Source organism: Neofelis nebulosa, chromosome 4 (assembly GCF_028018385.1).
Source record: "Neofelis nebulosa isolate mNeoNeb1 chromosome 4, mNeoNeb1.pri, whole genome shotgun sequence".
In the NCBI taxonomy this organism is placed as follows: Eukaryota; Metazoa; Chordata; class Mammalia; order Carnivora; family Felidae; genus Neofelis; species Neofelis nebulosa.
The window spans coordinates 2017295-2041871 of record NC_080785.1 but is presented as its reverse complement, the minus strand read 5'-3'; the positions used below and the strand labels follow the sequence as shown (position 1 = coordinate 2041871).

Sequence of the window (24577 nt, the reverse complement as noted above, 5' to 3'; positions counted from 1 at the left end):
TTTTAATTTTTCAAAGAAACAACACAGCCTACCTTTTAAGCATTCAGAATTTTTCTTTTAATTAATGCATTTATGCTGCTGCTCTTTGAAAACCAATTTAAACTTCAAACATTTTTGTCTTCTCGCAAACAGGTGCTGCTTTCATGTTCGCATGTGTTTCACAGAGTGAGTGAGTCCCGCCTCCTTCCCTCGTAAAGTGTGCAGTGCGTCGCCCGTGTAGCGATCGCTCAAAGTCTCCTGAAAAGAACCACTTACTTTATCCGTAACCACCGCTGAGCGTTAGAAATATGACTTTAGGCTACAGTGCAGTTCATCCTGTTTTGGAAGTCACGAGTCTTCTGCGACGAAAGACCCGCAAGTGTTTGTATAACGCACTCCTCCTGGTGGCACATCAAAGTGACGGCCCGCTTCCCAGGCCTGACTGCGGTAGCCTCACGCACGAGCCGTCACCTCCCTTGACGCGAGCTGTTGGCAGGAGTTTTTGATGTAGCTGCATGTACATTCTTGTAAAATTTCACTTTTGGAACAAGTTTCATGAGGAAGGTGTTACCATCTGATGAAACTTCTTCCCTTTATGCTCTAATCTAAATTGGACTGTCTCATAATTATGAGAGCAAAGAGCGCTATAATTACATTCGAAGTAAAAATGTTATTTATAAGTAATTACTTATAAAACGTTCAATGTTTTTCTTCAGGCATGCCTCCAGGCTTTTGAAAAATTCGCAAATAAAAAAACCTGCCCCCTCTGTAGAAAGAATCAGTACCAAACCAGAGTGATTCACGACGGAGCGCGGCTGTTCAAAGTAAAGTGTGCGACAAGGTAGGAAGGGTCCCCTGCGCCCGCGGGCCCCACGGCCCACCTGGGATGCGCTGTCCTGCAGCCCAGCCGTGACAATTCACGTTCAAGGTCGTGGGGATGTTGCCTCACCGCGGCCCCACCCCACCCCACCCCACCCCGGTCTTGCCCGGTTTTGAAACGCCTGTCGAAGCTGTCCTGAGTCAGTCATTTCAAACTCCTGTGTTCCAGGATCCAGGCCTCCTGGAGGGGACACGTGGTTAGGAAGTGGTACCGAGACCTGAGGAGAACAGTGCCGCCCACGGACGCCAAGTTGAGGAGAAAATTCTTTGAAGGAAAGGTAGGGGAAGGCCCTCGATCCCCCAGAGTGTGTGCGCGCGCGGGTGAGACTCAGCGGGGGCAGGAAGACCAGCAGAGGCTGGGGACGCCCGACGCTCGTTCGTGTGCGGGCTTTTTGAAAACGGTTGAGATGCTGCGAAACATCCCGGTCAACGTAAACTGACTTTCCAACCCAGACAGTGGAGGACAGATCTTCTCTTCTAGTGAAACCATAAAATTCATAAAATTGGAAGAAGTTTAAATTCAAAACAACTTTTGTCTGGCCATTTCGTGACACCTGCTTAAATAATCTCTTAGGGTAAAGGAATGGAAACAAGCTTAGTTTCTCACACCCCCTGCATTGCGAGTTCCAAGAGCAGGAGGAACTTTGTACAAATGAAGGCCTGCAGCGCTGTGTTTTACTGGGGCCTCCCAGGGCCTCCCAGAGTCACCAAATGTGAGAGTTTCAGAAATAAGGAACGGCAGTTTCTGCCCTTTCTTTAAACCTTTTTTTCTCAAATTTTTTAATGTTTATTTTTGAGAGAGAGACAAAGCAGGGGAGGGGCAGAGAGAGAGGGAGACACAGAATCCGAAGCGGGCTCCGGGCTCCGAGCCGTCAGCACAGAGCCCGACGCGGGGCTCGAACCAATGACCATGAGATCATGACGTCAGCCAAAGCCAGACACTCAGCCAACTGAGCCACCCGGGGGCCCTTTAAACCTTTTTTTTTTTTTATCGGTTACGTTTACCTTTTTTGGCTTAGCAATTTTCCATCATCGAAGCCCATACAGAAGGGACAGGCTTCGCACAGCGGAAGGAGCCGGCTGAGCCCACGCTCCCACCCCAGCTCCGCCCTCATGCGCTTTGGGGCTCCAGGCGTGTGTAACAGGACAGTGATAATCTCGACCTTGCAGCGGGGCCTGAACAAGTGGAGCTGTGTTGACAGAGGCCTAGCACACAGCAGGCGCTCGGCAGTGTATGTCCATTATAAGTGCCGATACGTTGTTTGAGTTCATCTTTATGTTACCTGCTTCAGATTGAGTGGTAGTGTATATTTTTTAAAGTTTATTTATTTTTGAGAGACAGAGGGCAGGAGAGCACGCACGTGTGAGTGGGGGAGGGGCGGAGAGGGAGAGAGAGAATCCCCAGCAGACTCTGCGCGGTCAGCGCGGAGCCTGACTCGGGGCTCGAGCTCACAAGCTGTGAGGTCCCGACCTGAGCTGACATCAAGAGTCAGACACTTAACCACCTGAGCCTCCCAAGCACCCTGATAGTCCATACTGTTTTTGCTAGCGTGTCCTGTATGAGACTATGGCATTCTGACATGAGGTGAGCTTTAAATCTCTAAGACAGAATTCACAGTCACACTTTCCTGTAATCATTATGTATGGAAGTTTCCCTTACACATTTATTTAGATCTTTCCCACACTTACTTGTTTCTTTTTAGCCTGCACTCCATAGAAAATTACTCTTTACCGTATAGAGGGATCCCTCTTCTCCCCGTCGTTATCGCGCCTTCAGTGTGTAAAGCATAAGTGACCTCAGTCCTGTGCTTTGGGGGAAGAGGCTGATGTTCACGACGTGCTTCCTGGTTTTATCCGACTCCCAATCTGACCTTCTCGGGTGAGGTACTGTCTCTGTGCATCTTGTAAACCCCCCCTTCCTCATCTGCGCCCTGGCTGGGGGGCTTCTGAGAGCACCCAGAACTGGACAGGGGTCCTGGAGGTATGCACTGAGGCTCGGCCCTCAAACAGGACGGTGCCGGATGTCCCCAGGGCCCTTTCCGATCACTCAGGTCGTTGGTCCAGGCGACATAGTTACGGGTGTGTGCGAAAGAAAATTGGGACCTTGGCTGACTGTGATGGCATTATGTCTCGGATTTAATCAAGAAAACACAGCTGATTTGTGCTCAGGAGCAGGACAACACCAAATGCAACGTGTGAGTAAATAACCCTAAAACCCTGTATCTCGAAGACAAGACCGCACCACTGATGGAGGGAGGAGCTTGTAGGGCAAGGGCAGCCTGAGCGCCGGGGGGGATGCACCACGAGTGCTGCCTGGCCCCACGGGAGGGGTCCTCTCAGGCCCACGGGGGACATAGGCGCAGGGTGGCTCTGGCAGATGAGCGGGGCCCACAGCAGCCCCTGCTGGCTGCCCAAGTGGAGGTGGGCAGAGGGAGGGCGGGGGCTGTAGAGGGAGAATCCGCCATCCGATATAAGAAAAAACTATTTTCTGAGTCAACGATGCACGTTGCAGCGTGAACTGAGGAGCAGAACACATTTAGGGAAATGGGACAGTCCCGGTGAAAGCCCCCTGCCCACATCGGCGTACGGGGTGGACACGAGAAACGCCGTGCAGTCTTCAGCACCATCTACTGGACAGGAGGGACGGCCAGTCGGCTACAACTCCCAAAGTTACTGCAGAAGAAGAGTATGTGCCACCTCCATTTGTCTTGGACAAGTGACCCTTTCCTCGGAGGGCGCTGACCTCCCTTCCGGCTCTCCGTTCCTCTGAGCTTTGCATCTAGTTTTTAAAAGTCCTTGTCCACCGACCAAGATAACGGGCTGCCTGCTGCTCACCGCGGTGCACCTGTCTTCTGGCCAGTCAGCTGTCCCAGGGCCGTCCTCCGCCTTCCTCACACCCGCCGTCTCTCCAGGGGTCACTCACTCTCAAGTCCGCGAACGGGGTTCCCGGCCTGCTATTTTCTCTACTCTGCACACTGACAGTAATTCTACTGACAGTAATTCTTAGTAATTCTAATGGAATAACGGCTTTCGAATCAGAAATTATTGATTTTTTCTCTTAGAAAATTTTAATTACACATGATAGTCCTTTTACCTACGCGTGTAAATTTTTCATTTGCATACGCCATCTTAGAATCATTTTTGAAAATATAGGCTACACTTTTTCACATAAAGCAGAGTCATGAGACTCGGCCGATTCTATATCTACACACAAATACGTGCGCGCACACACACATAAACACACAATTACATACCCATGCACAGACACACGTGTAAAGACACACACGGTGATTCAGATCGTTCTTCCCCAGAAGTATTGATTTAATGTTAGACTCAATTTGTTGCACAACTAGGCATTTTATAATTTTTTCAGCTGTCTTTTTATTATTATTATTAACTCTGTAATCCTCACTCTCTCTGCTAGTTTCCTAAATCTCTGTAATTTCTTCTTACCTCATTCTACTCCCTTATCCCATTTGGCCATAAACACTGAAATCTATACCCAAGCCTCATTTTATTTTTTTAAATGTTAATCCCGGTTACTTAACACACAGTGTAATATGTTCCAGGTGTACAATGTAGTGATTCAACACCACACCACCCGGTGCTCATCACAAGTGCATCCTTAATCCCCATCACCTGTTTCCCTATCCTCCACCCACCTCCTCTTTGGTGACCATCAGTGTGTTCTCTGTAGTTAAGAGTCTGTATCTTGGTTTGTCTCTCGTCTCTCTCTCTTTTTTCCTTTGCTCATTTGCTTTGTTTCTTCAATTCCACATAAGAGTGAAGTCCTATGGTATTTGTCTTTCTCTGACTGACTGACTTGCTTAGTTAGCATTGTACTCTCTAGATCTATCCATGTTGTTGCAGATGTCAAGATTACATTTTTTTATGCCTAATATTCTATTGTGTATATATACCACATCTTTATCCATTCATTAGTTGATGGACACTTGGGCCGCTTCCATAATTTGGCTATTGTAAATAATGCTGCAGTCAACAGGGGTGTGTGTATCCTTTTGAGTTAGTGTTTTTGTGTTCTTTGGGTAAACCGCCAGTAGTGTAATTACTGGGTCCTGGGGTGGTTCTCTTTTTTAACTTTTTGGGGCACCTCCACACTGTTTTCCAGAGCGGCTGCACCAGTTTGCGTTCCCACCAGCAGCACAAGAGGGTTCCCGTTTCTCCACACGCTCGCCAACACTTGCTGTTTCTTGTGTGTTTGATTTCAGCCATTCTGGCAGGTGCGAAGTGATGTCTCACTGCAGTTTCGGTTTGCATTTCCCTGACGGTGATGATGAGCATCTTCCGTTTCTGTTGGCCGTCAGCATGTCTTCCTCGGAGAAATGTCTGTTCATGTCTTGTGCCGTCTTTTGACTGGATTATTCGGGGTTTTTTGGTGTTGACTTATGTAAGTTCTCCATATATTTTGGACACTAGCCCTTTATCAGATAAGCCATTTGCAAATATCTTCTGCCATTTGTAGGTTGTTTTCTAGTTTTGCTGTTTCTTTCGCCATGCAGAACCTTTTTATTTTGATGTCGTCGCAATAGTTTATTTTTGCTTTTGTTTCCTTTGCCTCAGGAGACATATCTAGAAAAACATCGCTACAGCCGATGACAGAGACATTGCTGCCTATGTTCTCCTCTAGGATTTTTATGGTTTCAGGTCTTATATTTAGGTCTTTAATCCATTTTGTTTTTGTTTTTTTACGTTTTACTTATTTTTGAGAGAGACAGCGTGAGCCAGGTAGGGGCAGCAGGGTGGGGGTGGGGGTGGCGGGCAGAGGATCCAGAGCGGGCTCCAAGCTGACAGCAGAGAGCACACTGCGGGGCTCAAACTCACAAACCATGAGGTCATGACCTGAGCTGAAGTTGGATGCTCAACCAACTGAGCCCCGCCGGTGCCCCGGTTTTCAATCCATTTTGAATTCATTTTCATGTATGGTGTAAGAAAGCGGTCCCGTTTCATTCTTTCGCACGTGGCTGTCCAGTTTTCCCAGCACCACTTGCTGAAGGGACTTTTTCCTATGGAACATTCTTTCCTCTTTTCTTGAAGATTAATTGGCCTCACGATTGTGGGTTTTCCTCAGTCTGGATTTTCCATTCTGTCGCACTGACCGTGTGTCTGCGTCTGCACCGGCCCCGGACTGTGGTCACGACTACAGCTTTGTTATGTCACTTGAAGTCACACGGTTGCGGTGCATCCAACTTTGCTTTTCTTTTTCAAAATTGCTTTGGCTGTTCGGGATCTCTTGCGGTTCCATATACATTTTAGGATTGCCAGACCTCATTTTAAATAAATGAAATGTGCATTTACTGTTAGGTGGTGTATTCATAGTGGGTACACACCCCTGCCACTGCTCCTGGTTGCGTATGTAGGCACATGCCTTACAACAGTTGTCCCCCCTTGTCCCTGCGGGGTGCATTCCAAGATCCCGGGGGGATGCTGGAAACCACAGATGGCACCGAACCCTATATAAACCACATTTTTTCCTATACATACATACCTATGATAAAGTTCAATTTATAAATTAGGCACAGTAAGAGATTAACAATAACTGAGAGAACAATGATGATAATCCTGTAATAAAAGTTACATGACTCTGGGTCACTCTCTCAAATATCTTACTGTCCTGCATTCACCTTTCTTGTGATGATGTGAGATGGTGAAATGCCCACGTGACAAGGTGAAGGGAGGCGAGTGACGTGGGATGTAGCGCTGGGCGCCCACTGACCTCTGATGATGCATCTGTTCCGGGACCACGGTTGACCATGCATAACAAACTGGAGAGGGAGGTTGCAGAGAAGGGGCGGCTGTATGTTTGAACGTCTGTGTGGGTGGAGCCCAGAGGCTATCCTTTTCTACATAGACTGCTTCCCAGTCACTTATTGAATGGCTCTTGCAATTTAATGATTTTTCTCCTACGTTTTTCAAGCTGACTTGCTAAGCTATAAGCATGGTCTATAAAGTGATAACCTACAATTTTAATCTATAATTTTAAATGCAGTGTGTTTTAGTGATATCCGAAAGATCATTGAACTACTTTATTGAATTTCACATTACCCAGGATTCTATAGATGCATCCAGACCATGCGGCTGCATACACAAGTGATAGCCTGTGGAGAGCTCATACCAATAAATTACGATAAACTACTGGGTGAAAGAAAGACTGTCAAGGGATAAGAAATCCACACAGTCTCAAAGTACCATCCCAAAGATTATATGTAATTTACAAACAGCATGAGAAGGCTTTACACTGGAAAGGTCTGACAGACATCTCAGTCCAACAAACGAAATTACCGATAACCAGACAACTGGACACTATGCATTCCTAATGTATGCAGAGTGCGCTAGGACAAAACATGACGTGTGCACTTTCATGCCAAAAATGCTTCACCTGAAACCAGTCAAGAAAGCATGTAATCAGGCACCTGGGTGGCTCAGCTGATTAAGCACCTGACTTCGACTCAGGTCGCGATCTCGTGGTTTGTGAGTTTGAGCCCCGCATAGGGCTCTGTGCTGACAGGCCAGAGCCTGGAGCCTGTTTTGGGTTCTGTGTCTCCCTCTCTCTCTGTCTCTCTCTCTCAAAAATAAATAAACATGAAAAATAATAGTAAATAAATAATAAAAATTAAAAATAAAATAAATTGGGGCACCTGGGTGGCTCAGTCGGTTAAGCATTCAACTTCGGCTCCAGTCATGATCTCGCAGTTTGTGAGTTCGAGCCCCGCGTCAGGCTCTGTGCTGACAGCTCGGAGCCTGGAGCCTGCTTTGGATTCTGTGCCTCCTTCTCTCTCTGTCCCTCCCCCACTTATGCTCTGTCTGTGTCTCTCAAAAATAAATATGTAAAAAAAAAACAAAAACTTTTAAAAAAGATGTTCAACCTTACTCATAATTAAAGAAAACTCAAATGAAAAAAAATCTGTTTCACCTACTAGATTAGCAAGAATTGGAAATTCTGATGATAATTATCTAGTATTGATGACAATGAGAGGAAAATGGACCTTCTTACAAGCCATTGGCAGAACTAAGAATGTACTTCTGGCTGAAAGTTCTCTTTGAGCCCCCTAGAAATTGACCCTACAGATCTACATGTTTGCTAACATGTATCAATGACTGTGTTCACTATAGCCATGATTATGAGAGAGAAGGAATCATAAGCAGCTAGAGTCTGCCCCCAGCTACATCCGTACAGTGATTACCACACAGCAATTATAAAGACCACAGTAGATATGTATGTGGGGGTATAAAAAGATTTCCAAGAAGAGGCAACAAGAAAGGATAATGAGTAGGAAAGGTAACATGATAGGGCTGGGGTGCCACGGTGGCTCAGGTGGTTGAACATCCGAATCTTGGTTTCATGGGTTTGGGCCCCCCATCAGGCTCTCTGCTGGCAGCACAGAGCCTGCTTGGGATTCTCTCTCTCCCTCTCTCTCTGCCCGTCCCCCACTCACACTGTCTCTGATTCTCTCAAAATAAATAAATAAACTTAAAAAAAAGATGATAGGGCTAAAATATAACTAATTACCACAAACATGATTGAGATGAATTTCCCTATTAAATAACAAACTTGAATTACATGGAAAAAAATCTAACAGACACATTAGAATCCAATGAAATAAAAATGCCCTATATAAAGGCATGCTCAAAAATAAATGATGCATATGCAAAAAAAAATCACAGTAAAATCAATGAATATTAAAGTACACTCGAAAATTCAGAACCTAAATTATACACTGTTCCTGTGTTCATGACAGCACACTAGTATTCTGTGGTGTATGGCTAAAGCTGTACTTAGAGGATGATTAGTGTCATGCACACTTATTAAACAAGAAAGATGAAAGATCATGAACTAAACATTCAAATGAGAAAGCTATACTGATTAACACTAAAAAAAATTTAAATGCAGAAAGTAGAAAGTATAAAGATAAAATAATCTGTTAGGATAAAAGTAAAACTGTAAGTGAAGCCAACAGCTGATATTTTGGGAAAAAGAAACTGAAGATGAAAATTTCATCAGCATTTAAAAAACTAACAATGACTAGGTCTCACCAGAGTTAAAACAGATAAAACAGAATGCAGACACATGGAATAGGAGGCATAACCATATATGTAGAAATCATTTTAAAATGATAAAAGACTTGTATGCAAACTCATGTTGTTAAATCTGAAAAATCATATGAACATATCTCAGTCTTTACTGAAAATACTAAATTAAATATCCATTCCTAATAATAACAGCAAACACGAGCTAGGTGACATTTCCTTATCAAAGTAAAGACCATACATCAGAAACTAAAAACACATTTTTTAGATAGTGAAACCTTAAAGATGTAAAATCAGTTACCCACTATCATCACACTTCAGTCAATCCTTACCAATGCAATAATACAAGAAAACAAAATGTGTGTGTGTGTGTGTGTGTGTGTGTGTGTGTGTGTGTGGTGTGTTTATGGGCATTATATAATAGTACATATATTATTTATACACATGGATTTAAAATCTATAAAATCATTTGAAGAATTAGAACTAAACTATTCAAAGATGTTCACACTCAAGATAAATATGCAAGAATTGTTTCTTATAGAGCAACAATAATCAGATATAAAGTGCAGTGGAAAAGGATCCCTTGCATAATAGTTAACAACTAAAATTAAACTTAAGGAATGTACAAGTACTGCTCAGAAAAAAAAAATTTTCTGGGGGTGACATCAGCAACATGGCCACATAAAATGTCCCTCACTCGTAACCGCCCCCCACCCATCAGCAGCAACAGTCTGGCATCCCACCACAGGTAAGAGTGCCTTTGTAGAACTGTGGAAGCCAGCACCAGAGGGTAAGGGACCCAGAAGGACTGTCGCCTGTCCATGGGTCCGGTAACAGGGATCACACTTTGGTTCAAGCTGTGGACCCCAAAGTGGCCCATGAACCTGCTCTGACCCTTTTGGCCAGTCTGTTGAGCCCCCAGAGAGCACTGCCTCAGACAATTACCCACATACAAGAGAACCTTTGGGAAGTCCAGGTTTCCCAAGGAAAAGTTCCATGACGCCCACAGGAATGCTTTGGAGAGGGTCAGAGGAGGAGTTAGACTTTACCCATGTCACCCTGCCCCAAGGAGGCACTCAGGGCCAAGAGAGGTCTTCTCCCCCATGATTTCTCCTGCAGGGGAATGTGAAAGCATGTGAGTGAGCACCCAGCCTCCTTGTCTGCGTGGGATGCTGCCAGAGAGGCTCCTCCTTCCATCCCGAGTACTGAGTCATGAAATGCATAACGGGGGGTTGGGGGGGTAGGGGGAAAAGAAGCTGGAAGTGCAGCAGACAGGGCTCTCGGAGGGCAGGAAAGAGACAAGGGTCCTACTGACTGTGCTGTGGCCCCCATTAAGAAGCCCCCCTGGGGGTGCCTCACCTGCATATCCCCCCCAAACGGCCCCCAGTGCTACATGTGCCTTGCCTACACCCTGCAGCTGGCTCCCTGTGCACACTCCTGATGGTGAGTGCAAGCTCTGGCAGGCAGCTAGTGAGCACATGCAGAAAGCCAGCCCCAATCTGTGGGTGAAGGAGAGACCACAGGCTTGAGCTATGGCTTCACCATTGGGAAAGCCAAAGGAAGGCCATCAGCACCCAGCCGGGAGCCATCCAGAATCCAGAGAAGGCATCTGAGCATAAGAATTCAGCCACAAGAGGGAGCAAGACCTGTGGGGTAGGAGAGAAAGCCTCTGAGCCCAGAGCAGGGCTGTGACAGAAGGTACTGCTCTCCTGAGGCCAGCCAGCAAAGAACAGGAGGCAATTGCTACTTTGCCATGAAGACAGCAACACGGGACCTCAAGGAACTTGAAAACCAAGGGGACATGATTCCACCAAAGGATCTCAGCAACCTTCCAATAACCAACCCCAAAGACCTAGAGAGCTACACTTTACCTGGGAAAGAGTTCAAAATAGGTGTTTGAAGGAAGCTCGGTGAGGGGCAAGAAAACACAGAAGGAGGGGCACCTGGGTGGCTCAGTCGGTTACGTGTCCAACTTGGGCTCAGGTCATGATCTCACGGTTCATGGGTTTGAGCCCCACATCAGGCTCTGTGCTGACAGCTCAGAACCTGGAGCCTGCTTCGGATTCTGTGTCTCCCTCCCTCTCTCTGCCCCTCCCCCACTCTCTCTCTCTCTCTCTCTCAAAAATAAAATTTAAAAACTTAAAAAAAACACATCTGAGCATCGGAGCATCTGATGAAATCGGAGAAATGATACATGAACAAAATGACAAGTTCAACAGACAGAAACAATAAAGAACCAAATACATTCTGGAGCAGAGAACAGAGATAGAAAGCATCCCCATCAGATTGGATGAAGCAGAAGGAAGAATCTGTGATCTAGAAGAAAGGAAATTTGAAATTATCCAGCCAGAGGAAAACAAAAAGAAATTTAAAAAAGTGAAGAAAGCATACCGTCCAAGGAAACGGTCTGTGAATTATGAGAGTCTCAGAGGAGAGAGGAGGTAGCACAGAGAAATAGTGACTGAGAACTTCCCAAATTGGCGAGAGATTTGGATAGTCAATTTGATGAAGTCACCAAACAAATGCAATTTAAAGAGATCTTCCCCAAAAACACATTCTAATAAAACTCAAAAACCAAAGAATCTTAAAAGCAGCAGAAGAAAAACCACACTCACAAGGGAATACCCATGAGGCTGTCGGCAGGTCTCTCGACGGAGACCTCGGAGGCCAGGAGAGAGCAGGACGAAATATTCCAGGTGCTGAAAGGCAGATCCTCCAACGGAGAACACTCTCCCTGGCAAAGGTGTGCTTCAGAGATGAAGGAGACAGACCAGACTGAGGGGGGTCCTCAGCACTAGGCCAGCCTCACAAGAAATGCCACCAGCTCTTCCTCGAGCTGACACGAAAGGGTGCTAATGAGCGACGTAAACGTGTATTGCTGCGCACAACACAGCAGCGAAAGTAGGCGCACGCGGGCGCATCCAGATTCCTCTAACGCTGTAATGCGGTGGGTGTTAAACTCTTAACTGTCTAGATTAGAGGACAAAAGTATTACAGATAACGATAGGTACAATAGTTTGTTGATGAATACACAATATAAGAAGAGGTCAACTGTGACATCAAAAACATAAAATGGGGGCAGTAAAGGGTGGAGGTTTTGTCTGGGATGGAAGCTAGGTTCTTATCAGTGTAAAATAGATTGTTACATCTATACAAGGTCTTAGCAAGGCTTGCGATAACCCCAAAGCGAAACCCACCAGGAGAGAATGAAGAGGGTCAGAGCGCACCCCTGTGGGAAATCAATTCACAAAGAAAAGCAACAAGAGAGGAGGAAGGAACAAGGAACCACAAAAAGAGCTGTCAAACAACAGGTCACTTCTCCAACCCAAAGGCGAGAAATGGCTAGACGGGCTAAGAAAACAAGATGAACTATACACAGCCCGCGAGACTCACTGCAAGGACACACAAGCTCTGAATGAAGGGGCAGAGAAAGTACTCTGTGTGCACAGAAGCCCAAAGAGAATGGGGACGCCCATGCTTCTCATCTGACAAAACAGACTGTAACTCAAAAGCTATAACAAACAAAAAAGGTAACTAGATAATGTTAGTTATCTAGTTAGGGTGAGTTCATCAAGAGAATATGACAGAAATTAACTCAAAATGGATTAAAGACTTAAATTTAAGACCTGACACCACAAAATTTCTAGAAGAAATCCAGGAAAAGTCTCCTTGACATTGGTTTTTGGCAATGGTTTTCTGGATATAACAACAAAAGCACAGCAACAAAAGCAAAAATAAATAAATGGGACTGTGTAAAACTAGAAAGTCTCTGCACACAGCAAAGAAAACAGTCAACACAGTGAAAAGGCAGTGTACAGAATGGGAGAAAATGTTTGCTCGTCAGATATCTGATAAGGGATTAATTCATATCCAAAACACATAAAGAACTCGTAAAACTTACCCAAAAAATCTGATTAAAAAATAGGCAGAGGAGCCAAACAGACACTTTTCCAAAGAAGACGTCCAGGTGGCTGAGGGACACGCGAACACACGAACAGATGCTCATCATCAGCATCAGGGAAAATGCAAATCGAACCAGAGAAGAGCACCTCGCACCTGTCAGAGTGGCAGTGATGAAAAAGACAGGAAGTAACAAGTGTCGGTGCGAATGCGGACGAAAGGGAGGCCTTGTGCACTGCTGGTGGGAGTATAAATTGATGCAACCTCTGTGGCAAACAGGATGGAGACTCCTCAGAAAATTAAACACGGGGTGGGGGGGGGGGGGGAGCGGGCCCGGGTGGCTCAGTCGGCTAAGCGTCCGACTTCGGCTCAGGTCGTGATCTCGCGGTTCGTGGGTTCGAGCTCCGTGTTGGGCTTTGCAGTGACAACGCTGAGCCTGCTTCGGATTTTCTGTCTCCCTCTCTTTCCGCCTCTCCCCCTGCTCGCTCTCACTCTCTCAAAGCTAAATAAACATTAAAAGTTTTTAAAGGAAATTAAAAATAGAACTTTCAATATGATCCAGCAATCCCACTTCTGGGTGCTCATCTGAAGGAATCGAAGTCAATATCTTGGAGACAGAGCTGCGTTATTCACAGCAGCCAAGACATGGAAACAACGTGCATGTCCGTTGAAAAAAAGAAATCCTGTTTGTGATGACACAGAGGAGCCTCTAAGGGCATTGTGCTAAGTGAAGTCAGTCAACAGCAAATAGCATATGATGTCTCTTACACGTGGAATCTGAAAAAGTCGGACTCACAGAAACAGCACGGTGGTTGCCGGGGGCTGGGGGGAGGTTGTGAGGTGGGGGAACGTTGGTCAAAGGGGGTAAACTTCCAGTTACAAGAAGAGTACGTCCTGGGGTGTCGTGTGCACCGGGTGACCGTCCTCAGAGAGCCCCGCCTCCTGCGCAGCAGTTAGACGCGGTGGCTTTCCTGCTCTCTCCAGCCTGGTCTGCAACAATTCAGCAGATGTCTTTGCTGACAAGCAAACGATCATCTTTATTTGAACTTTATTTGAACCTTGGAATATTTGCTTATATGTATATTAAAGTTTGGGGGTTCCGACTACTGTGCCCTTTTAAAGATGAATCGTGTGAGTAGAATACATATTTCACAGTTCGAAAGTACAGCAGCCTAATGGCGAATAGACGTTAGACCCAGGAAGCACCCGTGTGCCCCTGCCTGAGCGGAGAGAGTGGTCATGTCACCCAGAGGGACTTTATAAAAGGCTACCTTGTGTCTTGGTTTGATAGGACACACTGTTTTATAAAAATATTTAGATAGCATTTTTCTATGAGAGAAACGATTTTATTACTTTCGTCAAGAAACAAACTTGTATGTTTTAGTTAAAAAAAAAAATTGAACTGAGTGTTTTCCTTGAAATACCTATAAAAGTATTTTGTTGAACATAAGCTTGCCCAGTAATATGCAGCTTTAAAATCTAGAAAGCTCAGATGAAGATATTTGACATAAATATACAACTCCTGGTCTTGGTCGCTCATCACCCCTCCTGCCGGCGTTCCAGAGCTAAGCATGTGCTCCCAGAGCTAAGCGGGTGTGCTCAGGTCCAGCTTCAGGAGTTTTCCTAGTAATCCCCCCTTTAGAAAAAGCAAATTCCAAAGCCAGAACGAACAATGACTTAATCAAGGCTCCTCTGGGTGGGAGCCTCACTTTGTAGCTTTGTAATGTAGTCAGTGACATTCCAGAAATGCCAGGTTTTCCTACAGAGGCTCGCCTTTCGCCTTTCGGTGCTGCCTTGTGACGCCTGTGCCTTTTCACAGGCCTGTTCGCTTACTGCCCTGCCCACGACCTAAGTGTGCACGGAGCTGCCTGTCCGCGAACGGTGAGAGGTGGCATGTTTGAAGTCTAGAAGCTGGAGAGCCTACAGAGCCAACTGTGCAGGAAGTATATGCTGTCCTCAGGGAGAAAGAAGTCTGCACTCGATAGGAAAGGAAGGCAAAGAGGGATTGCAGTGTGACATTTGAGACACAATAAATGAGGAAGTGCCTGTTTCGTCTCAAGCTTCAAGATCTCGCCGAGATGGGTATGCGTTTAATACCGTGGATTAGGTGAGCTCAGGTCATTCTGTTTTTACAAACTGACCTCTCTTACCTGTAACAGAACTGCGGCCTTGCGTGCTCCTTCCTCTGTTGCGGGGGATTAACGAGACCTCTCCTTTAGTTTCTGTGCACCAGTTGGGTGTTGACCGATCAATAAAGAGGTGGTCTCTCTACAAATGTTAATGCTTCCATACGCTGAGAATCCCTTTTTTTTGCAGATTCGCCTTGCTTTAAAAAAATATCACCGGCACATTCCCAACTGACCCAGAGCCAAGTGATGTCGTGTTACAACGTGGGCTCTTTTAGATAGGTTGTGGAAAGGACAGAACAGATCAGACGTTGGGTTTTGTCCCCGAGAGTGTCAGAGAATAAAGCTGGAACCGCCGGGGACGGCGCAGCTGTCCTGGGGCTCTCTTGCCACGAGGCTCAGTGAACTCAGGTCAGAGCCGCCCGGAAAGGTCAGGAAAGCCGCTGTGCTCCTGTCCCCGGTGTGAACAGAAAGCCCCAGTGTTGCCCAGAAGGCAGTGGTTGGTCCTTGCCGCCTTTGGTCCTTATCTAGAAATTCTGCACAAGTCATGCGATTGAGGGATGGCCTTTTATTGCTGCAATTAAAACTTTGCAAATGCATTGTATTATCTCCACCCAAGCTAAAAGTCCTGACCGTTGCTTAAAAAAGTAAGGTTAGTGATTTGTCAGATGCTGTGGTTGACTTTGGGGGCCGCCCGCTCCCACACCCTCCTACATGAGATTCCCCGTACTTTTTTCATTTACATCTCACCAAACAGCATAATGGTCTGAAAGTTTGTTTAGTCCTGTGACTGCCTTTATCACACGGAGACGGCAAACATTCTGTTGCTAACTTGAAGTGGCTCCAAGCAGCAAGACTGGGAGGATATTAAACCAGTAAAAGCTTATCAACTGATTCATTGATATGCTGTAAATTCCAGCCTTTTCATTTTGCTTTTGAGGGTGGTCATAAGTCAACACATTAGGAAGCAATTTGCTGACATCCAGACGGATCACTTAGAGAGGCCTCCCGGGCAGACAAAGTTCACCTGGGTACTTTTGTTAGTATATTGTTTTTAATGTTTAGCCAGTAATGTTACTGGTAAATGACCAGTAATTGCTTTACATATCAATAACCTGAACTCTTAGTTGATTTATCCGATATCTGAAGTATGAGACTTGAAAGGAAAAATGTATGAAGACATTCACTCTCTTTAAAATGGAATATGTTATACATTTTGTTCCTGTAGAGTGAATGATATTAACCATTGGTTTAAAAACTAGAACTCAATTGTCTTTTTTTTTTTTTTTTTGGCCAGTTCTTGCCCTTTCAATTACTAAGGGCATCTGACCCTAATAACAGGAAGGAAGTAAAGAAGGACACTGAACACATAAGAATTCGAGATTTAAGAAATAGTTAATCATAGCTACACTTAGGACATGGCTCTGAATTGGCCACAATAGGTGGTGGATAAGGACACGGTGATTTAACTTGGTAATATCACCCTTGCTGACTTTGAACGTGTGAAGCTACAAGAATAAGGTCACACCGGTTCACTTTTAGAAATTTGCCGTAGATACATCTGCAGTGTATGTATTAACAAGCTAATGTCAATGGTATGATCATAAGCTAAACGCCAAGCTTATTGAATCTTGGTAGTTGGAGGTAGCTTCAAAATCATTCCTCATTGGCATTGTTCCTTTTTTTAAATCCCAAAAAACACCCTTTAGAATATATACGTTGGGGGATATATGTGTCCTCCTTTCTAATCTACAAACGTACAATCAATTTTTTTTAACGAACGCTAAGGGCCTCAGCGCGAATCAGATTCGTCCCTGAATGTAAGGAACTCCTTCCAGGCACTAAGAAATACACACAGGAAGAGATGAGAGCAACCAGCCGATGACAGGTGCCCGTGAGGGGCCAGAAGTGCTCTGTGAGAGTTGAGAGCCAGCTCATTTGCTATGAGCCCACGCACACCGGGCGTCCTCGCGGTCTTCGGGAGTCATTCGTGCAGGGGAGTCATGGAAACAGGGGAACGTGACAGTTATTCATGGGACTCTGTCAGTGACTTTGGCCGCTTGGGAAATTCCTACAGGGAAGTAATGAGAGGCCCCAGGGGACCTCGGCCTCCAGACAGGCCCAAGATGGGGGGTTGGGGATCAAGGTAGAGGTGGTGAGGGCAGTGCTCCCAGAAGGCCACTCGGGCATCAGAGGAGAGCTGGAGGCAGCCCGGGCTCCTCCCACCACACAGGGCCCCGCCCCCTCGTTCCCACCTGGCCCCTCCCACCTGCTGCCTCCCTCGAAGCTGTCAGACGTCCCGCCCCGCACACACCCTGTTCCCCTCTAACTCTGAGCCCCCCACCGGGCTCCCCTTGTTCCCACCCTGCCTTCCTGCACACGGGCACCTGGGTCCGGGGCTGGCCCCGTGTGCACCATGGGACGGCCACGCTCCCGGCCCGTTCGTTAATCGTGCGGCACGCAGACACTCCACGGTAAAGTTATTCAGCCTAGATTGAATACACTGCATTTTAACAGTCCTTAACCACCATTACACATAAAAGGAATTGTTACTTTTCTCATTTATGAAATGCTTTTAATTTCACCTAAGCAAGAAAGTGTGATTTGTTAACAAGTGTGAAAATGACATTACATCTGTTAAGCAGGCTAGTAGATATGAAATATAAATTAAATCACACTGTGGGGCACAGCACTCCAGATGGCTTCCAGTGACCGACGCCTGCGGTTCTGTGCTTTACAAAACCCGTCCAAGTCCCTCCCTGCCCCCCAGATCCCTAGGGCCAGCTCCTTGAGGGGGGTCGCTCTCTGCTGCACCCACCTTCCCCGGGAGAGACAACAATAACTTGTGTCGTTAACGTCAACTCCAAAAAATAGCGAGTGTCATAGAAATACAAAGAAATGGAGGGGACAGGAAGTGAAATGGGGAGCACGGGGTTTGGGGCGGGTAGAGATGGGGGTGCAGACACAGACGGGATGGGGAGCAGCTCCCGGGAGCACAGGGGCAGGGTGGGGAGCAGCCGCCGGCTCTTGCTGAGCTGAGGGCACTCAGCAAAGGGCTGGGCTGGCGCAGTCCGGGACCACCGGGACCCTTGTTCCTCGCTGGCCACTATCCGGCTGCCTGCCCACCCCTCATTCTGCCCTGGTGTCTTTTGTCTGCTATTAAATGCTGTTCCAAGCAAAGAAGAATGTTTCAATTATTAGCTTAAATGTTATGCTGTGCGAGGCCAATTTTAAGCGCAAACACGAAAGCATTTAGTTCACGTGTGGAACCTCCAAAAGTACACAGTGTGAGTCTCCTGCCTCATACGTGTATATCTAACGCTTACCCACACAGATAAATTGTCCAATAAAACTGGGTCTGAGCCCTCGGCGCATGGCAGGGAAGGGACCCTGGATGTCCTCGTGTCCCCCCTTCCTTCTGTGCCGTCACCTCCCATCTAAGTGGCTGCAAGGAAGTGACGTGCCAAAAACAGGACATGAAGGCCGTGTCCAGGAACCAGAATTCAGGAGCGGAAGAGCATGGGGACGGGGCGGCAGCTTGAAGCAGACAGGCTACGACTTTTGCATGTGGGAATGACGCACAGCCTTCAGAAGCCCCAGGATCCCCAATGTGATTAAAACACTAAAGAAGAAGGGCATGTCGAGTGAAGCTACAGCCTTCTCAGAAGTGATGGCAGAAGCCGGAAGACTGAGCACAGCACCTCTGGGACTAGAGTGAGGCACTAACAGCCTTGAATGCCACACACACCAAAGGAGGGTTCCAGCGAGAAGCGTGGCAGGGCGCCCGGCTGGCTCGGTCGGAAGAGCAGGTGACTCCTGACCCCAGGGTTGTGAGTTCCAGCCCCACGCCGGGCATAGAGATTACTTAACAAAAGAAAAAAGAAAAAAGAGAGGCAAAGGAAAGACTGTTTCAGACAAAAATGCCTTCACTAGAGGAGATTCTGAAAGGTGCCTTTCAGGAAGAAAGAAAATGGTCCCGGATTCCAAGATGCAAGAAGGGTGAAGTACAAGGTGGTAAAAATGTGGACAAACCTAATAGGCACAGACTCTGTAAAGCAGGACCACTAACGTCTTCTAGCGTAAAAGAGAGGAAGAGACAGCTTGAACACACAGAATCCCCCGCTAACGTGCTCGGGGACCCTTGCTTACGTGGCGGGGTGAAAATTCTGACCTCAGACGTTACTCATTTTAATATACATTTGTAGGGTGACTGCTGAAAGAACTGAAATGGAGTTTTAACCTTCAAATTAGCAGAGAGAAAAAGAGAGAGAGAGAGAGAAATGTTGGTGGAAGAAAAGAGCAGAGAGAAAAGTAAGCCAATGGCAAGACAACTCGAAAATACAGAACACGACGGACCAACGTCCCTCGGGATGGATCGGTCAGCACAAGCCCCGTCACATGACTTCGAAGGGACTATTATGTGTGAGAACGAGAATAAGGTATGTAAGATGGGTGCACAGACACACACACAGAAAACGACAGGAAAATCTGGGGTGCTGGCATCAGACAAAGCAGATATGAAGCAAAGGCATTGGGGACAGTGACACCCAGGACCTGTGGCACACGCACTCTTTCAAAATACAAATACATCACTTATAAAAACTGACCACAAAAATTCTCATCATAGCATAAGGCATTTAAAACATAGAGGGGCACCTGCGTGGCTCCTTTGGTTAAGCATCTGACTTTGGCTCAGCTCAGGTCATGATCTCACGGTTCATGAGTTCAAGCCCCACGTCGGGCTCTGTGCTGACAGCTCAGAGCCTGGAGCCCGCTTCGGATTCTGTGTCTCCCTCTCTCTGCCCCTCCCCTGCTTGCACTCTGTCTTTCTCTCTCAAAAATAATATGCATTAAAAAAAAAATTAGGGGCACCTGGGTGGCTCAGTCGGTTGAGCGTCCGACTTCAGCTCAGGTCACGATCTCGCGGTCCGTGAGTTCGAGCCCCGCGTCAGGCTCTGGGCTGATGGCTCAGAGCCTGGAGTCTGCTTCGGATTCTGTGTCTCCCTCTCTCTGCCCCTCCCCCATTCATGCTCTGTCTCAAAATAAATAAATTCCAAAAAAAATTTTTTTTTAAATTAAAAAAAAAATTAAATGTGTACATCATGGTCTCTGACCACAGTGTACATAAGCTAGAAATTTAAAATAATTTTTAAATAACTAGAGATATCTCACACACTTGGAAATAAAGAAACAGTTCTAAATAACCCCTTGGTAAAGAAGAAATTACAATGGAAATTAGAAAATATTTTGAACTGAATTGACAGCAAAATACATATCAAAACTTATGGAATATTACTAAAGCAGTATATTTCTTCTATACTCAGTATCTGTTGTAAGTATTTGAGTATAGAATTAGTTTATAATTCTCACATATTATAACATATCCTAAGCATTTATTTACTGTTTTGCTATATGGCACCAGTTAGCATTAAGATTGGCCTACTGAGGGGCGCCTGGGTGGCTCAGTCAGTTAAGCGTCCGACTTCGGCTCAGGTCATGATCTCATGATCTGTGAGTTCAAGCCCCGCGTCAGGCTCTGTGCTGACAGCTCAGAGCCTGGAACCTCCTTCGGATTCTGCGTGTCCCTCTGTCTCTGTCCCTCCGCTGCTTGCCCTCTGTCTCTCAAAAAAAAAAAAAAAAAAAGATCCATCCCCCCCAGATTTACTCGCCGCATCTGCAAAACTGGCCGGGCCATGTTTTCAACAAGTGCTGAGGGAGAGCCTGCCGTGGTCAGGGCACATCCCAGGCCCTTGAGAAATGTAAACATGTTTGAAAACCCTTGAAAAACACCACAGGGCGTCATCAGTGTGAGGCACAGCACCCCCGGCCCCCAAGTTTGTAGCAATAAAGGCAATGAGGCATGTGCCAAGGGCACTGAGGGCAGGAGGAGGTTGGCCTGGGGAGGTGACACTCGGGGGTTGTCCTCACCAGGGCCACTGGGGAGTCACCAGACACAGCTGTTCAGAGCCGTCCCCTCTGTTTCCACCTACCGTGCTTTATCTCAAGCTGTGAGAAGTCATCGACGTGTCAGAACAGTGGGGACTCCTTCAGCCATCCTGGGCAGATACACGTATGTCTGTTATCACATACAACATACACGATAATATGTGTGTGTGTGGCCTCCACATTTATTCTGTTGCCCTCTGAAGTGACCTCTGACAGCTCATAGTGATACACACCTGGAGTTGGGCACTCACACTCCCAGGTATGGTAAAGAAAGCTGTGTTAAATAACTTTGACTCTTAAAAGTAAGCAGGTGACTTCTGTGACAGCAGCCCTCCGTCTCCGGAGAGACAGTTCAGATGCAGCTATCTGTGGCCCCCAGGTTCCAAGCCCCAGGTCGGGGGTAGGGCTGAGACTCCCGGGGGTGCCGCTGCTCCCAGGACTAGGCTTGAGAATCGGCACCCAAATCAACCACTGTCACACTCATGCACCTTCTCCAGACAGCACTTCTGTGCTCGAAATAATTTTAGAACATGCCTAATAACCTGAAATCTTTTGTAAGGTCTGGAATAGAATGTGACCCCTTTTTTTTCTGAGGCATAATTTTGGAGGAAGAAAAGATCTTACATTCCACATATGTATGAGGAATCGCTCTCACTTCAAGAGAACTCACTCCCGGGGCACATGGACTGTGCAATATAAAGTTGAAGGCAGTCATACAGATTTCCGAGGAATTCTCCCTTTTACGTGGTAGGGACGCGCCTACCCTCAGTCATTTGTATAGAGGTTATCAAATAGTCAAAAGGCCAAAACACAAAGGAAATAAAACTCAAGGCCCTAGGAGACACGGCCTGCTGACGAACGTAAGTCACAGTGACGATTACAGCCGGCGTGGAAGAGAACGTGATTGCTAAAGAGAAGAGCATGTTCCTCCGGGCCTCTCAGCACAGGTGTTCCCTGATTTACGATGGCACCAGGTCCCCGTAAACCCATCGTACGTCAAAAACATCATTAAGTCAAAAATGCATTCGGTACACCTAACCGACCCAAGACCCCAGCTTAGCTCCGCCGGCCTGGACTGTGCTCGGAACGTTCACGTTGGCCTACGGTTGGGCAGAATCGTCTAACGCAAGCCTCTTTCACAACAAAGTGTCGAGTATCTCCTGTGATGCACGGAGGGCTGCACTGAGAGGGACGGGAATGGCTGTGCGGGTGCAGACGGCGGTCGGTGTGTCGGCTGTTGACCCTCGTGATCGCGTGGCTACTGGGAGCCGCGGCCACCGCCCGGCATCACGGGGGAGGATCAGACCGCCTATCGCTAGCCCTGGGAAAATATTGAAATTCGAAATTCGAAGTATGGTTTCTACTGAGTGTGCACCACTTCCACACCGTCGTAAAGTTGAAAACTTTAAAGTCAAACTGCTGTAAGTTCGGGGGCGTCTGTATGGCTAAAAAACAATCGCAAACAAACCCCCGAAACACAAGTGCCTGGAAGATTCAACCGTCAGCCATGCGGACGCCTGTCGTGGCACAGCGTGGCCTTTCCCTGACACTCGGCGCTCATCCTTATAACACCCGGGGATGAAGGCCGGCGCAGGCTCGCTCACCACAGCCACCCCGCCCTTCCTGCGTGTCCCCTCATCGTCTTGTGGGAGGGAGAAGAATCAGAGGGCACACCACATCCCTGAGGGCACCTTGTGAGGTCTGACCTTGGAGAAGCAGCCCCGGAGGTGACTTAAACACTGTGTTCAGCCGGGTCGGTCCACATCAGGGACACACGAGACGTCCACAGACCAGAACACTCGAAAGCTGGAAGTCCCACGCATCCAGGATGTGTCCCCCGCATCACATCTAATTGTCTCTGAGATTCCGATAGGCTCAGTTTGCCTCACCAAGCCCGAAGACATGGGACGGACCACATGGGTCCCTCGATCAGGACTCCTCCAACTGCTGGAGCAAACGCCCCCCAAACTTCAGTGACCGAAAGTAGGAGCCTCAGTGCCACCCACGAGTGTGGCGTGCCGGCCGGTAGGATGTGGGCACCATCCCCCGCAGCCCCGTGCCCCGCCGTCCCCAGGGCCCCGAGACCCCACTTCCACGTGGAAGACCTATGCCGCGCGGCCTCACCTGGCACAGGAGGGATGGCAGTCACGGTTTCCAGATGAGACGGCAACTTCTGAAGACAGCTCTGTGCTGGGGAGGGGAGGGGGGACAGCAAGAGGGCAGGCGGGTGGCGGCCACCAGCGTCACCCCCTGGCACAGGCGATTCCGTTGCTACCCAGAGCAGCCTGCAAGTATCTTACAAGCAGCCACTGCTACGGCCCCAGGTGAGCTAGCTCTCCGAGCCTCGGGCGCTGCGATCGGCACAGACGCGGTTCTTCCCGGCGAACGAACGCCCCCACGAGCCCTCAGGCCGTGCTGTCCAGTCCCGGCAGCCACAAGCCTCCGGCGCTTGTCGAGTCCCTGACGTGAGGCCAGGGAGGCCAAATCGACACGTGCTAGACACGCTCAGGATCTCAAAGACTGAACAAGAGAAAAGAATAAAGCGTCTCGTTAATAGTTATTCATGCGATACGTCTTTGAAATGGTAACATTCTGGATATGTTGGGTAAAGCAAGATATTACAATTAACTTCACCTTTTCAAGGACTTTACAAAGCGTGGTTCCTCCACGTCTAGGGTTCGTGTTACATTTCCGCAGGACGGGGGTGACCCAGAGCAGCCAGCCCCGGGTCTTACCTTTTAGAAAGTTCTAAAAACAATTTTACGAAAAGGGCTTTTTTTTTTTTTTTTTTTAATTTTTTTTTTTAACGTTTATTTATTTTTGAGACAGAGAGAGACAGAGCATGAACGGGGGAGGATCAGAGAGAGAGGGAGACACAGAATCGGAAACAGGCTCCAGGCTCTGAGCGGTCAGCACAGAGCCCGACGCGGGGCTCGAACTCACGGACCGCGAGATCGTGACCTGGCTGAAGTCGGACGCTCAACCGACGGAGCCACCCAGGCGCCCCGAAAAGGGCTTTTTCTAAGCGCATCGCACACTGTCTTGAGAAGACAAAGGAAAGGAAAATAAGAAGAGCAAGTACAGTCCTGTCGCCAAAACCCCTTCTTCTAATGTGAGTAGAGTCGACACACAGCGTGCAAAGTGGTGATTGCACAAGCGTGTGCGTCATGCCCTGCTCTCCACACGTGTAACTGCCATCTGTCACCGCACGAGACCGCCACAGCATCGGTGGCGGCATCCCCCACGCCGGCCTTTTCTTCCCGGGATTCGTTCATCCCATAATGAGGAGACTCCGTCTGGCCCTCCCCTGCGCCAGTTTTGCCCCTCCCCCTCCCCCCTTCCCTCGGGATGTTCACGTTTTTTAGATTCCACACACGAGTAAAATCGCACGGCATGTCTTTCTCAATCTGACTTATTTTGCTCAGCACGCTACTCCCTAGGTACATCCATGTTGTCTCGTCCTCTTCATGGCTGTGTGATACTCCTGTGCGTGTGTCAGTGTCTGTATGTTACGTCTTCTTTACCCACTCGCCCGTGGATGGACACCTGGGCTGCTTCCGCGTCTCGGCTTTCGTGAACAATGCCGCAGTAAACACAGGGGGGCGTGTATCTTCTCAAACTGGCGTTTTCATTTTCTTTGGGCAAACACCCAGTAGTGGAACTATTGGCTCAGACGGCATTTTGACCTTTTGAGGAGCCTC

General features: G+C 47.4%; 2 protein-coding genes across 14 annotated transcripts in view; one reads left to right on the top strand and one right to left on the bottom strand.

The window, feature by feature from the left end:
* LMBR1 (limb development membrane protein 1) overlaps positions 1 to 24577 on the bottom strand; it is a 199086-nt gene that overhangs the window by 2497 nt on the left and 172012 nt on the right. The window lies entirely within an intron of this gene.
* Positions 1 to 24577, top strand: part of RNF32 (ring finger protein 32) — a 51198-nt gene that overhangs the window by 9501 nt on the left and 17120 nt on the right. For 8 of the 13 annotated variants that reach the window (XM_058723663.1, XM_058723660.1, XM_058723659.1 and 5 more), the window contains 3 exons: positions 133 to 165; positions 696 to 820; positions 1028 to 1136. In XM_058723663.1, coding sequence (XP_058579646.1) covers positions 133 to 165; positions 696 to 820; positions 1028 to 1136 — 267 coding nt within the window. Of the gene's footprint in view, positions 1 to 132; positions 166 to 695; positions 821 to 1027; positions 1137 to 1877; positions 2482 to 2909; positions 3054 to 5087; positions 6175 to 14623; positions 15086 to 24577 lie in introns of those variants that run through there. The other 5 variants (XM_058723664.1, XM_058723670.1, XM_058723669.1 and 2 more) reach the window with 5 other exon arrangements.